This window comes from Epinephelus fuscoguttatus, linkage group LG21, assembly GCF_011397635.1.
Source record: "Epinephelus fuscoguttatus linkage group LG21, E.fuscoguttatus.final_Chr_v1".
Taxonomy (NCBI): Eukaryota; Metazoa; Chordata; class Actinopteri; order Perciformes; family Serranidae; genus Epinephelus; species Epinephelus fuscoguttatus.
This window is the reverse complement of record NC_064772.1, coordinates 30,055,145-30,068,338: the sequence shown is the minus strand read 5'-3', so window position 1 is coordinate 30,068,338 and position 13,194 is coordinate 30,055,145. Positions and strand designations below refer to the sequence as shown.

The window sequence follows — 13,194 nt, the reverse complement described above, 5'->3', positions numbered from 1 at the left end:
ATGACTGAATAAGTGAGACTTGGATTATGCGGCACATATTATGTGACAGTTTGTAAAAGGATCTTTTTATATAGTTTTGCAGCTGTTAAACGTGATTCCCAGTCTATAAATAAATCAATATGTTTGACATTCTCCGCAGAGGCATGCAAAAAAAACAAAGTTCCCCCCATAAATTCAAGATAACACGGCATGACTAATAGATTTACAAATGGTCATTTTGTGGGTGAAGTATTCCTTTAAGCCTTGGTGTCACTTTTGATAGTGCTTTTAAGTTTGATAGGCAAATTGGTTCTGTGGTCAAAGGTGCTTTCTTTCAGCTTCGCCTGCTCGCCAAAGTAAAGCCCTATCTCTTACCCAAAGACTTGGAGAGAGTTATCCATGCCTTCATTACGTCTAGGCTCGATTACCGCAACTCTCTGTATGTGGGCTTAGATAAACGTTCTTTGCGGCGTCTGCAGCTAGTGCAAAATGCTGCTGCTCGCCTTTTGACCAGCACGAAAAAATGTGACCATATCACACCGGTTCTGGCCTCTTTGCATTGGCTTCCTGTCCACTGCAGGATTGATTTTAAGATTTTGATGTTTGTTTTTAAGATATTGAATGGTCTGGCCCCCCAGTACTTAGTTGAACTCATCCATGTTCACACACCAGCTAGAGCTCTGAGGTCATCAAATGAGTTGCTTCTAGATGTCCCGATATCTAGGCTCAAAACTAAAGGCGACCGAGCCTTCGCGGTGGCTGCCCCAAAATTGTGGAACAGCTTACCACTGTATATTAGATCTGCCCAGAATCTTGACATATTTAAGTCGTTGCTGAAGACCCATCTTTTCTCGTTAGCATTTGACGCATGTTGAGCCGAACATTGCCGATGTATGGACTGTTTTTATTGAATTTTGTGCCTATTGTGCACTTTATTTTGTTTTCTATTGTTACTCTTGTGTGCTCTAATACTGTATTTTTCTATTTCTATAGTTGTATTTTAATACTTTAGTGCTTTCTAGATTGTACAGCACTTTGGCAAACCTCGGTTGTTTTAAATGTGCTATATAAATAAATTTGACCTTTGACCTTTTAAGTGCAAGAAACATGCAGCTTGGCAGCAGACCCATTAAAATGAATTTTTGCCACGAGAGATTGTAAGCTTCCAGTTTTGTTCATGCCATCTGCGTTCCAATCTCCTGCGCGCCTGCTGAAGAACAAGTGTTTCATGACCAAAAAGGTGTAGACCTCTCCGACTGTCTAGTTGTCCTGTTTTCCAGTTACAGTTTGTACTGTGACACTGTCCAGCAGACACAATGATACACTAACACACAGAACAAGCATCTCCTGTCATCTTAACTGTTATAAATCTGTTTTAATGCTGTTGTGCCCTGACTAAAATGAAAGAAAAAACAGCCCCTTTGATGGTAACTATGCAGTAAAACAATGGAGAATTTCAACAATCTCACTTTTAAATCAAAGTTAATTACAGACAGAGAACAGAGGGGAGGAGGATGGAGCAGCTGTCACCATGACAGCAAATATGTTTGCTCCTAAAACAACAGGGTGGTATGTAATGTATATCACAAACATTTATGATTTTAGCAACTTCAGAGAAATTATTGATTTGTGTTTTCAAGGGTGTATTTATTTGTGAGGTCATTGTTTTTCAGACATCTAATTGGGAATTTAAAAATTATATTTTAGGTAGTGTTATTAACATCAGGCCATTACGTACAAAAAACAGCTCTGTGAAGTTTCTGAATAACCCATTTCTTTAAGTATTCCACTCTGATATTAATATATTTGTCACATTTTAAGAGGAAGTGCATCTCTGTCTCTACCTCATCTGTCACCAAGACCTTTCTCTGTGGCTAAACTGAGTCTGTATCTGGTCAGGATCTGTCTCTGCTTTGTATCTCTGACAGTAAAGAGATACTGTGCCAGTGTATACTCGTGGTTTAGGGCCAGATGGGAATGAAGTTTGTTTTGAGCTTTAATTTGTTCAGTGTTCCAGATAGGTGTTTTGTTAATGAAATAATTTAGTTTACTCTATTTAGTAGTTGGAATGGAGTGCTGGTCTGAGGTTGAACGGTAATGGGGGTTAGTTGATTAGTGAGTTTCAGGATCAGCTGACAGAAGTGTCTGTATGGAGGGTTCAGTTCCTGAGTTTGTAGTGCCTGAAATCTCAGTGTGTCCTGGGGGCTCAGTTTGAGACAAAACCAAAATTTAATTGTTTTTAATGGTAATAATCAATGGGTAGCAACCTCATTCTGCCCTGCATGCACTGGCTAGTGTTTTCTTTTTTTTTTGCATGTTTAATATGAACACACAAAGTTCTGCATGCAGGGCCTCGATGGGACCCGTAAAATGCTTTCTGCGTGATCGGGGTCTACGAGGTGCCAGAGTCAGGAGCAATTTAAACAGTGAGTAGATACTTCATGTAAAATGCTGCCTCAGAGACTTTTCCACCCTGACCAGAACACAGCTCTCTGAAATAACAATAAGTACTTCTATGGTCCTATTTAAAGGTATTGAACATTGTGCAAAATTTTGTAAACCAGCAGCTTCAGTACAAAATAATCTGTATCAGACTTCTATCTTAAAACAATATGGGTCGAACCCTGCTGCTACAGTACTGACATAACTTCAGGGGCCGTATTCTCAAAGCTTTCTAGTACAAAGAGAAAAAAGAAAACTCTTAGAATTGTGAAAATTTTCTCAAAAAAGTTTAGACTAGGTCCCTAGAAAGTTAAAAGTTATTCTCTTTTATCTTCTCAGGGGCTTAAGAGTTTCTGAAGCAGAGGAGAAAATGGTGGAAACACAAAGAAATATTCTCCAAAGGCTGGATGACAGTGAGAAATAAAATACTACCTTTTAGATCGAGCAGGGATAATATTTGTGGCTGATGTTATTAGGGATACACACACATTTCCTATCTGATGATATAACACCAGAAATAAAGTGATCACAGCACTAAGATATTTGGAAAACTGGAAAAACCCAACAATGCACCACTTTCACAGTCAGCAGTTAATTTAATTTCCACTGGGTGTCCACACCATGCAGGCTCACAAAAGGGCATGCCTCTGACAACCAATCACATCTGTTAAAATAATGCATCATACCTAGGGAGTCAACCACACCTCAGGTAGAAGTTTCTACCTCTTCCCTGCCCAGAGCTGCTATGATAACTTTCCTAAATCACTCCTAAGCTAGGACTCCTTACTGTATGAAAAGTTTTTAGGCTAAGACAGGAGCTCTCTGAGAGTGTTCTCAGAATGATTGTGAATATGGCCCCAGATTTGTAAATGGTTTGTAAGGTAGGGAGTTGACTTAACTTGCCTCCTCAACAGCTTCCACTTTTGTGGGAGTGGAAAATTATGAAAATAAGTCACATGTAAAAGTGAGTAGTAGACTGACTGAATGTGGAAAAACTGAGACATACTTTTGAATTTGTACATATTTGGGCTATTTTCAGGAGACAGTGGAGCAGGAGCAGCAGCAAGTGACACTGTGAAAGGGGGGATGGATGCAGGGATAGGGTGAACAAAGCCTGCTTCTCAGTATATCACGGGCTCTTGATCGTTTGTTTTATAGATGGATGAATGTTTTCAGGGTCTTCTTGTACTTCTTCACACTAAAAAAGGGAAACATTTGAAGGGGTTGTTATTTATAGGTTATTTTGCAATGGTTTTACTGGCCTGGCCCACTAGAGATCAAATTGGGCTGTATGAGGCCCAGGAAGTAAAATGACTTTCCCTGCGTTCCAATACCCATACTACCATACTATTTAGCATGCCAGAAAAATAATTACTGTGTCCCAATACATAGTATGTCAGATGCAGTATGCCAAAAGTACCAGGATGTTCTACTACATCCGGTCATATTTCACAGTATGCATGTCAGCATGCTTCTTTGGCCATTCTGACCCACAATCCTTTGCGCAGCGGAAGTCACGTCACACTGACTGAGCTGCGTGTACAACCAATGCCCACACTTCCTTTCATACATGATTTATTTAATTTGAGATTCTAAGACACTACATATTAGGACTGCAATGATCTGATTATATACTGTCACATATCATACAGTTTTGCAAGAACACGGTTACAACATTCAACTTTATTGTGATTATAGTATAATCAATGTTAGGGTTCAACTATGACTACAATATAGAAGATTCTATCAGTATAGGCAGTGGTGTAAGTGTGGTATAAATAATGAATGAATATGACTAAATATGAATACACTATGGGCCAGGTATGAGCAGTATAGACTAGTAAATATATAAATACTAAAAGTCAAATACATATTAAGTAATGTAGTAAGAATGTGCAAGTATGTTACACTACAAATAAAAGTAATGTGAATATAAGGCTGCTTCACGTGCAGACAGAATATAGTGCCAGCAGCTGCATAGCTGTAAATATATTTAACAACAAATATCTGCCAGCAACAGAGAGCTGTGGGTGAAGGGGGTTAATATGCCTACTGGTGACTAGTTCAGTAGACAGGTCACTAATAATAGGCTTGGGACTGTTTACGTGAACACGTCAGTTTATTAGAAACAACAACATACCTTATGACATAACAGCAACAGAGCTCTCTGGCACCTCCGACGGTATGCACGACTCTGGCGAGCTGGATGAGAGGAGATTTGTTGCATAGCCGAAGTACAACAACACAAAATATTCAAATGTGGCGCTATGGACGGCGGCAGAAGTGAGCAAGAGGGTCGGAGTTCAGGGAGCGATGTGATGGCGGATGTAGTGTGTCCCAATAGTATGCATACTGCATGCATACTGCATACTACACTACATACTTTTTAAGGGCAGCTGCAGTACATACTAAAAGTATATAGTAGAGGTATGCGATTTGGAACGCAGGGCTGGACACCCCTGGTGTAGAGTGTAAATGTAGTCAGTATTGCAGTTTTGGTGAAGATGTTTAGTCATCCAGGTCATGGGAACCCTTAAGTTTCTTGAAGATGTTTCACCTCTTATCCAAAAAGCGTCTTCAGTTCTGAAGAAGTTGAGTTCTAGTCAATATTGCAATGATGTGGTAAAAAGCCAATTTGCCCTTTAGGACACAGTGTTCTGTCATGAAGGTCATAAAAATGCTGCAAATAAAACTTTCCCAGATCACTGCTCACATGGCTTCGTAGTGTTAGGATCCCATTCATCTCTATTTTTATACATTGTGTTGCTCTCTCTCAGACATCTTGCTGCTTGACTGTCACAGTTAACTGAAGCAGCACAGGCAGGAAGGGCCCATATGCAGAACAGCAGGAAGATTGATGCAGAAACAGTACTTTAATTAAAGATATCAGGCTTATAGGCAGATGAGATGGATACCAGGTAGCAGGAAAAAACAAGAACACAGGGAAACCACAAGAGGAAACAACAAAGAACAAAGGAACTAAGCAGGTATTAGTAGGCAACAATAATTGGGAAAGTGAGAACAGGTGGGTTGACTGCAGGACTAGAGAAAGGCAGTTGAAACCAATCAGGGCAGGGCCGACAATGAAAACTGGTGGGAAAAAAACAAGCACAGGAAGCACTGTGAAACAGGAGATGTGAGTAACAACAGGGAACACTTAGCATTAATGACAAATGGAATTAAACCGAGAGGAAAACAGTGCATCAAGAAGAGATCAGGGCAGATCAGGACAATGACATCCTCCTGGATCCAGTTTCTGCTTGTGTTTACAATCTGTATATATTTTGTCATTTGGATGTTTATGCTGTAATTTTATTGTGTTGGTTGGTGCACACAACATCTGGGGATCCCTTTGAGTGCTCTTCCTCACGTTTCTTCCATTTTCTCTCCATTTAATTTTTCCTCATCTGAATTAAGGATCTTAGGCAAGAGGGTGCCGTACGCTTTACAGATTGTAAAGTCACTTAAGGCAAATTGTGATTTGTGATAATGGGCTCCTTGAATTAAATGACATTTCTTTAACACATCCCAATTAGCCTCTACAGGAGCATTAATTTGTCGATTGATTTGTGGTAAATAAGGATCAAGCAGATCCTTATTTGTGTTAAAGACAGGTCAGCTGTGTCCAGCTGGCATTAGCTACATATTTGCTGTACAGACTCTCTGCCTGCCAGTGGACAAACTGATGTCTCATACGTGTAAAAGTTATGTCTATATGTTTGTATAATAGTGTGATTAATTATACCGTTTCAGTTAAACTGACTTTAGCTGTTCAGTGGGTTTAAAATGGTTGGGATTTTATTGTGGTCCTTAGTATTTAGGTATAACATGTGTTGTTACAATCGCCCCTGCACTTGGGGGCAGACGTAACATTTGACAACCTCGTCTCACTCAGAAGTCGTTGAAATCTGGTGCTTGGGCAGCGATTCTCGGCGTCAGTCACTGCCAAAAAAGCTATCTTTTCACACTGAGATGATACCCAGCCGCAGTCTCTCTCAATGTGTAATTTATGGATCATTTATCATGTTGATCTGTTCTTTACAGATGACACCTATTGCACGTCTGTCCATCCTGGAAGAGTTTGTCATTAAAGGGTTTCTTGGGGAGTTTTTTTCTTTCTGCTGTGAGGGTCCCAGGACAGAGAGATGTCACATGCTGTAAAACCCTGTGAGGCAAATTGTGACTTGTGATATTGGGCTTTATAAACAAAATTGAATTGAATTGAAAGTTACCAACATAACACAATCATCCAAATAGTTCTCCCCTAGTATCTTTCTTCTTTTCTAACATTTGGCAAGCAGGCAAATAAGCAATTTCACAAAATAAATGTAACATAATAAATGTAAAACAATTTATTAATAATGTTTTCAGTATTACACAATACACTGGTCTGTCACTGACCAAAGAAATGCTTCGATGGCTAACAGTCATAAAGATTGTTTACAAAAAATCACGTCACATAGTTTGACCAAGTAAGACCAATGCAACAATGTGGTTCTGAATAATTGGCAACATTTATTTTGAGGTACAAAAATCAGCTTTTTTAAAACAGAAATCTGTCTGTGTATTATCAATGATGAATGCCATGAATGCTATTATCCAAACAATCCAGTTGTGCTTTACCGTTACCTCACTGTCATGTTTGTAGTCTTCTGTTTCACCTTACTTTGGGGCTTGTACTTGTGCTCATTTAGCACTTGTGTTTCAAACACACATTAATATACCCAAAGATGACACTTTAAAGACTGCAGCTAGAGACAGTCGATTGAAGAGACCATGTGGTATGAATTCATTTTGCAGGAGAGCAGTAACACAAGAAAGCACAGTTAAATTAATTGATTTAATACCTGATTGCTGTCAAATATCTGTGACTTCGAGCTGATAATAAACTTCTTTAATCAGATAAAGTTCAGTTATGTAATTGACACATGTAGAGTCATAATAATATCAATAAAACAAAACACATACAGAAAATATATGTAGACACCAGTGCTGAAACACTGTAACAGTGGTGAAATACCACGTCTGCAACATCAAAAATAATAACAACAATAATGATAATACTGATAACATACAACAAGTATTGTTCAAAGGAATTCCCATGACAATAAAAGTATTAAAGAAGAATTTAAGCTTAAGTATATGGTGATATAATAGTTTTTCCAAGCAGCTGCCTTTCACAAGAGGTATTAAAGTTTTTTTAACTTCTTCAAATGTGCCTTTATTGTCTTAAGAGGCTAACTTTGTGAGATGATGTCTATTGTCCCATTCATATGATGCATCAGTCTGTGTGTTGAGGTGATGTGGCAGCATGGGTGACGGCATCTCTGTTCATTGGCCTGCAGTGTGTGTTTGAGCTTATTTTTGTGTCTCGTTTCTGGTGTATTTTGTGTCCTTTATGCTCTCTCCTCGTATTACGACTTTGTCCTCCGGCAGTAGCAGATTGCATTGAAGAAGCGGCAGTGGCATTTGGCACATGGGTCACAGCAGCCAGACTGAGGCATACAGCTTTGTGTAAGCTGAGAGCACTTGGGCTTCACAGGTTTGAGTGCTACTTTAGAAGGAGGGGGAACATCCTTTGGAAGAACAGGGACTGCTTTGGGCTTCTGGAAGGTAAAGAGAGAAGAGAGAGAGAAACACAGTGGGTAAATTTGGTTCAAGTGATAGTGTAACATTGCCTTTATCACCTTATCCCAAAAAGTCACTCAACAAATCCTGACCAGGAAGAGACTTAAAATGACATTAAAGAAACATATAAAAGGACTACAAAGAGACACAAAGAAGCCCTTTTTACATGGAGATTGCGTTATAGGGCCGCTACAAAGTCCAGTCTTTATGCTGCCTTTGCATCTTTACACAGGCGACATTATTCCACTTCAGTGTGTGACTTTACATAGCCGGCATGATGGGTGTGGCATGTAACACAACGGTGTCGACCTCTCTAGTGTGACATATAACAGCTCTAAACAGTAACAATGGCATTATCTCATCCTCTGCTTGCAAGGTAAGGAGCTCCTGGACCTCACTGTTTTCCCACTTTGCGAACATTGTCGACTGCTGTTCTTCCTTTATTTTATTTATTTATTCCTTTCTTTTTAAATCTCCTGCAGCCGGTCACATACACAATATGTTGATTGAATTCGTCTTGCTAGCTGTCCTGTTTATACAGACATTGTTTTGGCGTTGTTACTACCTCCGATGCTGGCTCAAAGGTGAGACAACTGTGCCCCCCCCATTCCCTGATTATACCTTTTATACACAACGGTGAGGTGGCATAATGGTCAGTCATCTCAGAATCCATTCATGATCAGATGTGTGTGTTTCTGCAAAATGCAGCTGAACCTTTGGACTTTTTTTTTCAATTGATAAAAAACAAAATTCAGTGTGTAGAACTAAGAAAAAACAAGATTTTAGACCCTTAAAGATAATTAATGTATTGCAAGGCACAAACGCTTCCCGTTAACTAGGGACCGATGCTTAATGTGACTGGAATATCAGCCACCCAGATCTTACCTGCACATAAATCCTTTGTCGTTCGTACTGTCCTCTCCTCGCAAACAGTGGTCTCTGTCTGCCTTGGTTCGAAGATCCTGCTGAGACAACATCAAGACTGTGTTTAGGAAATAATTCTGCAGAACAGCACTTTTTACTCCACTATATTTATCTTACAACATTATTATTAGTTTGATTATTAATACAGTTATAATCAACAAATACATTATGATGCCATATGGATGAAGATAAAATTTTAAGTGTTTCCTTGGTGAAATTCACAGGCTACACAGACATATATACAGTAAACAAATTAGCCCATCCTTTACCAGCAGCAAAATTAGAGTGATGTTCACATTATTTCATCAATAATTATAATTAAATAATACAACAGCAGGTTAAGTAATCCCCTGCCTTACAATCTTAAGTTTTGTCAGTGTCAGCAGCAGGGTTCAAACCATATCGTTTTCAGATGGATGTCTGATACAGAAGGCAGTCTCTTATGGGCGTATCTGCTCACTGCTCCTGAAACATCTCAGCCTTCACGCGTGCATCAACATTAGGTGTGCAAAGTCATCTACAGGGCCACATTGGACCCTTTGGCGGGCCAGTTCTGGCCCCCTGGGCCATATGTTTGACACCCTTGCTCTAGAGCACTGTAAATATCTCCTGATGACGAGCAAACAAAGTCAGTTAGGTCAAGATCATAATACAATTCTTTTGTAATCACAAGACAAAACACAGAAATTGATTAAAGATGGGCCTCTCCTGCTCCCTGTCACTTCCTTCTCTGTCCACCAGAGGGCCTTGATGAAAATCCATGGGGAGTCTGGAGTCTGATTCCTGCTACCAGCTGCATCTCAGCTTCCAATGAATCTCTGTGCACTTATACAGACTACTGCACTGTGCATATAGTGCATAGTAAATAATAAGATATTTGACATTTTACTAAAGGAATGCAATAACAACTTCATTTTCATAACACGATTATGAAAGAATATGAATTCACTGGATTTTAAATACAGAGTAAACTGAATTTCCACCTTCAGTATATTTTATCAATGACATAAATGACCCTGTCAGACACAGGCTGTGCTGTAACAACATATGGGACTTCGTTTTGAGAGATAAACCCAAACACTTAAAGATCTTCTCAATTCTAGACAGCTGACAGCAATTCCCAGAGGCCTTGCTGCCTGTTTTCAGGCTTCACTGTTAAATCTAATTTACTGCACAGTCACACTGATGATGATGGATTAGCACCAGCAAAACAATTTAACCTTCACATAAGGACACGTACACCAGATTTAAATTTTGTTCAGCTAGCTCTGGATGTCCGATTTAAGTAGTATTATACATTAATGAGGGGTTTTGCTTTGGAAAAATGGTGTTTCCCCAGGTTGACACACTGCATACTCCAGTCCAAGTTGTGCCAAACATGGGTTTCCATGTACACCCTTGATTTGGTGCTACTGTGAGTACTCTGACTGTAATCCTGTAAGCGCACACTCCCCACTAAGAGTTATAAGTCTGCTAAATTTATGCCGTCGTAAATCTGGATGTGTATAACTCTGTCTTGTTAGGAAAAGTCCCTTGAATACTGTAACTTCAAACTTGCTTTCGATCCAAACTCACGTGTCTTATTGTACAACTTGTGTATAGAGGAGTTGATCTGTAGAATCAGCTTCATTTGCCAAGTATGTGTATCCATACAAGGAGTTAGACTCTTTTCCCACAGCTCTCAGTGTACTTACACAGAAACAGACAGATAAGAACAAGGGCAGGTCCCTGTAGCGGTAAAGCGCATGGAAATGCAGTGTAGAATAAAGTTGAAACATCTATTGCATTAAGTGTGTACAGTAATGTAGTCAGTACAAGTTTGTACAGCAGTGAGAGGCATGTGTGTAAGCTTAAGTGATACCTACGTCCTCCAGTTTTCGATATTAATTTATGACTTGGCAGAGACTAACACCAGATCACCTTACAGCCGGCATGGTGCCACATGAGGTGGACATGTATGTTATTCAGCAGCCTTATATGGGCACTTTGAAATGTATACATCATATATTTTAATGGCTTCATGGCTCAGGACACATTCATATAAAATATAGAATTAACTGGGTGACAATTTAATGGTATCAACAAAACATGTTGCATCCAATCACTTTATTTATCATCAGACTTGTGCAGTTATCATACAAAGAGATCCTAAAGCTGAGCCTATAACCACTGCCCTGCAACCCCACCCCAGCCATACCATACTGAGAGCTTTATTAACATTATATACAGGATTTTAGGGTTAGGTTTTGGCAAGAAAAGAGGATCAAATCAATTTAAGTTCTGATGACATGGTACATTTAAAAGTACATTCATAATCAGATTGAAATCCATCACTTTTAGATCCTTTAGTCCTGTGATGAGGGATTGTAGCACCTTTAAAGCTCTACTGGAAATGGGCATTTTAGGAATATTAATTATGCTAAATAAACATTTACATGGTCACAATATAAAATAAACTTCATAGTTAAATAGTTGTAAGTTTAACCATTTATGTTGTGTAGTACTTTAAGTCCCCTTTTTCCTTTACAAATACTTAATGTCTGAATTTATGACATTTATATGTTTTTTCTATGATATTTTCATGAGGATAAATATTGCAGGTGGCTTGTTCATAGTGACCTTTATTTTATTTTTTTAAACCGCCAATCATTTATACAGTTATAAACAGGTAAGTCTTCATTATTGAATTTATTGATCTCTGCTTTTATTACCTGTGTTATCAGCCCGTGCACTCACCTGTACTCTGAGAGGCTTTTCCCCTGCTGACTGACACATTGGTGTGGGCAGTTTGCAGATCGTTGCGGATGAAGAGTCCAGCACTGGTCAGAGACAAATGCAGCATGCACAGGCACATGATAACCAGCTTCATCCTGACTGTAACGAGCCGCCTCTCGTCTGATGCCATGATGCTGACCGATAAGGAAATCCTCGCCTGTTGCCAGCAGCTGCAGACTGTATGTATATCCAAGTCGTTATCTGGACGTCTTGTTCTTTGTCTCCTCTCACTCTGCTCCTGCTAAAACTTATTAGAGAGGCAGGTTTACACACGCACAGTACCCGCCCCCTCTCCTCACGCCTCTCAGCAACAAACAACAGTGACCTGCATGGTTTCAGTTAAAGTTTTACACTAGTGGACGCCGACAGGTCTCCAACATTTTATTATAGCTCCAGGGAGATACTTGCTGTGGCTTTAAGACAAGCAGGATATCCACAGATCCGCAACAGCACTTGTTACAGACATTATATTGTAAAACAACAGGCGTTATTCATTCCTGTAGCTACATTTGTATCCATGCTGCATTCAGGACCCTGAATAATTTGAGTGACTTACGTAAGCGTACTTTCCAACCGGAAAGTTTCAGTGATAAGATTAAAGGGGCTCCATGCATATCATAAAATATGTTTCAAAGCTGTTTTAGTGAGAAAAGCTTGAATTTGTCTTTCTCATAATTTGGTCCTGCTCTGGACTCAAACACAGTCCAGGTGACATTATTGTTATATCATTTTTTTCTAACTGTATTCAGGATGCCCTGCCTATATTTTCTGCATTTTTCCCTAAACACTTGGCCAAAGTACAGAGCACCATCGAGCTCTCTTGTGCTTAACGTATTTCATATGTAATAATATCCACTTCCCATGCTGATAAAGGTCATCAGATTTCAAGGGCAGCTGCTTGGCTTTAACGTGAGCTCTTATGTAATTGACGGTGGGAATGATTCTTAGCCAGTTCTTTATCAAAACATATATACTGCTATGCTTCAGGGCTGTCTCACGTACTCCCTGCGTTTCCAAAAGAAAGAAGCCTACATTGTAATTGTAACTGGTCACCCAGTGCCAAAGAAATTAGTAATTAATTTAATTAATTATTGATTTATGCACTGATTGTATACTTTGGAATATGAAGTTTAAAGTACATCAGCAATAATTCTGATAAATTTATTTGAAATATGAATTTGAAATAGGAAAAAGTATGTTGTAATTTGTATTTACTGGACTTTGATAGAAATGGTTTCGTATTTTCTATCAAAAATATTTCAGTAGTGGGTCGCCCACTAGCTCACCTGGTAGAGCAGGCATCCTATGTACAAAGGCTGTGTTCCTGCTGTAGCGGTGCGGGTTTGATTCCAACCCATGGCCCTTTACTGCTTGTCAGTCCCCCCTTCTTTACACCATAACGGTCCTATCAAATGAAGGCAAAAAGCCCCAAAAATATATTTAATT

At 39.2% G+C, this 13,194-nt stretch overlaps 1 protein-coding gene across 2 annotated transcripts; it reads right to left on the bottom strand.

Moving 5' to 3' along the window:
* Positions 1-6,985: 6,985 nt before the first annotated feature.
* On the bottom strand, positions 6,986-12,103 carry LOC125881803 (agouti-related protein-like). Of its 2 annotated transcripts, none has more exons than XM_049565156.1 (3): positions 11,710-12,103; positions 8,935-9,014; positions 6,986-8,027 (listed from the first exon to the last, which is right to left on the bottom strand). In XM_049565156.1, the coding sequence occupies exons 1-3, from the start codon at positions 11,876-11,878 to the stop codon at positions 7,836-7,838; spliced, it is 441 nt and encodes a 146-aa protein (XP_049421113.1). In that variant the 5' UTR covers positions 11,879-12,103; the 3' UTR covers positions 6,986-7,835. The 2 variants fall into 2 exon arrangements, with proteins under 2 accessions (XP_049421113.1, XP_049421114.1); XM_049565157.1 differs by having other exon boundaries at positions 8,935-9,011.
* Positions 12,104-13,194: the final 1,091 nt, after the last annotated feature.

Bases quoted from the DNA above. Each gene is read 5' to 3' on its own strand.
- LOC125881803 (XM_049565156.1), bottom strand. From the start codon at position 11,878: ATGGCATCAGACGAGAGGCGGCTCGTTACAGTCAGGATGAAGCTGGTT. The intron at 9,015-11,709 runs GTGAGTGCACGG...ATGTTGTCTCAG, and splicing joins AAAAGCCTCTCAGAGTACAG to CAGGATCTTCGAACCAAGGC. The intron at 8,028-8,934 runs GTAAGATCTGGG...TTTACCTTCCAG, and splicing joins GACAAAGGATTTATGTGCAG to AAGCCCAAAGCAGTCCCTGT.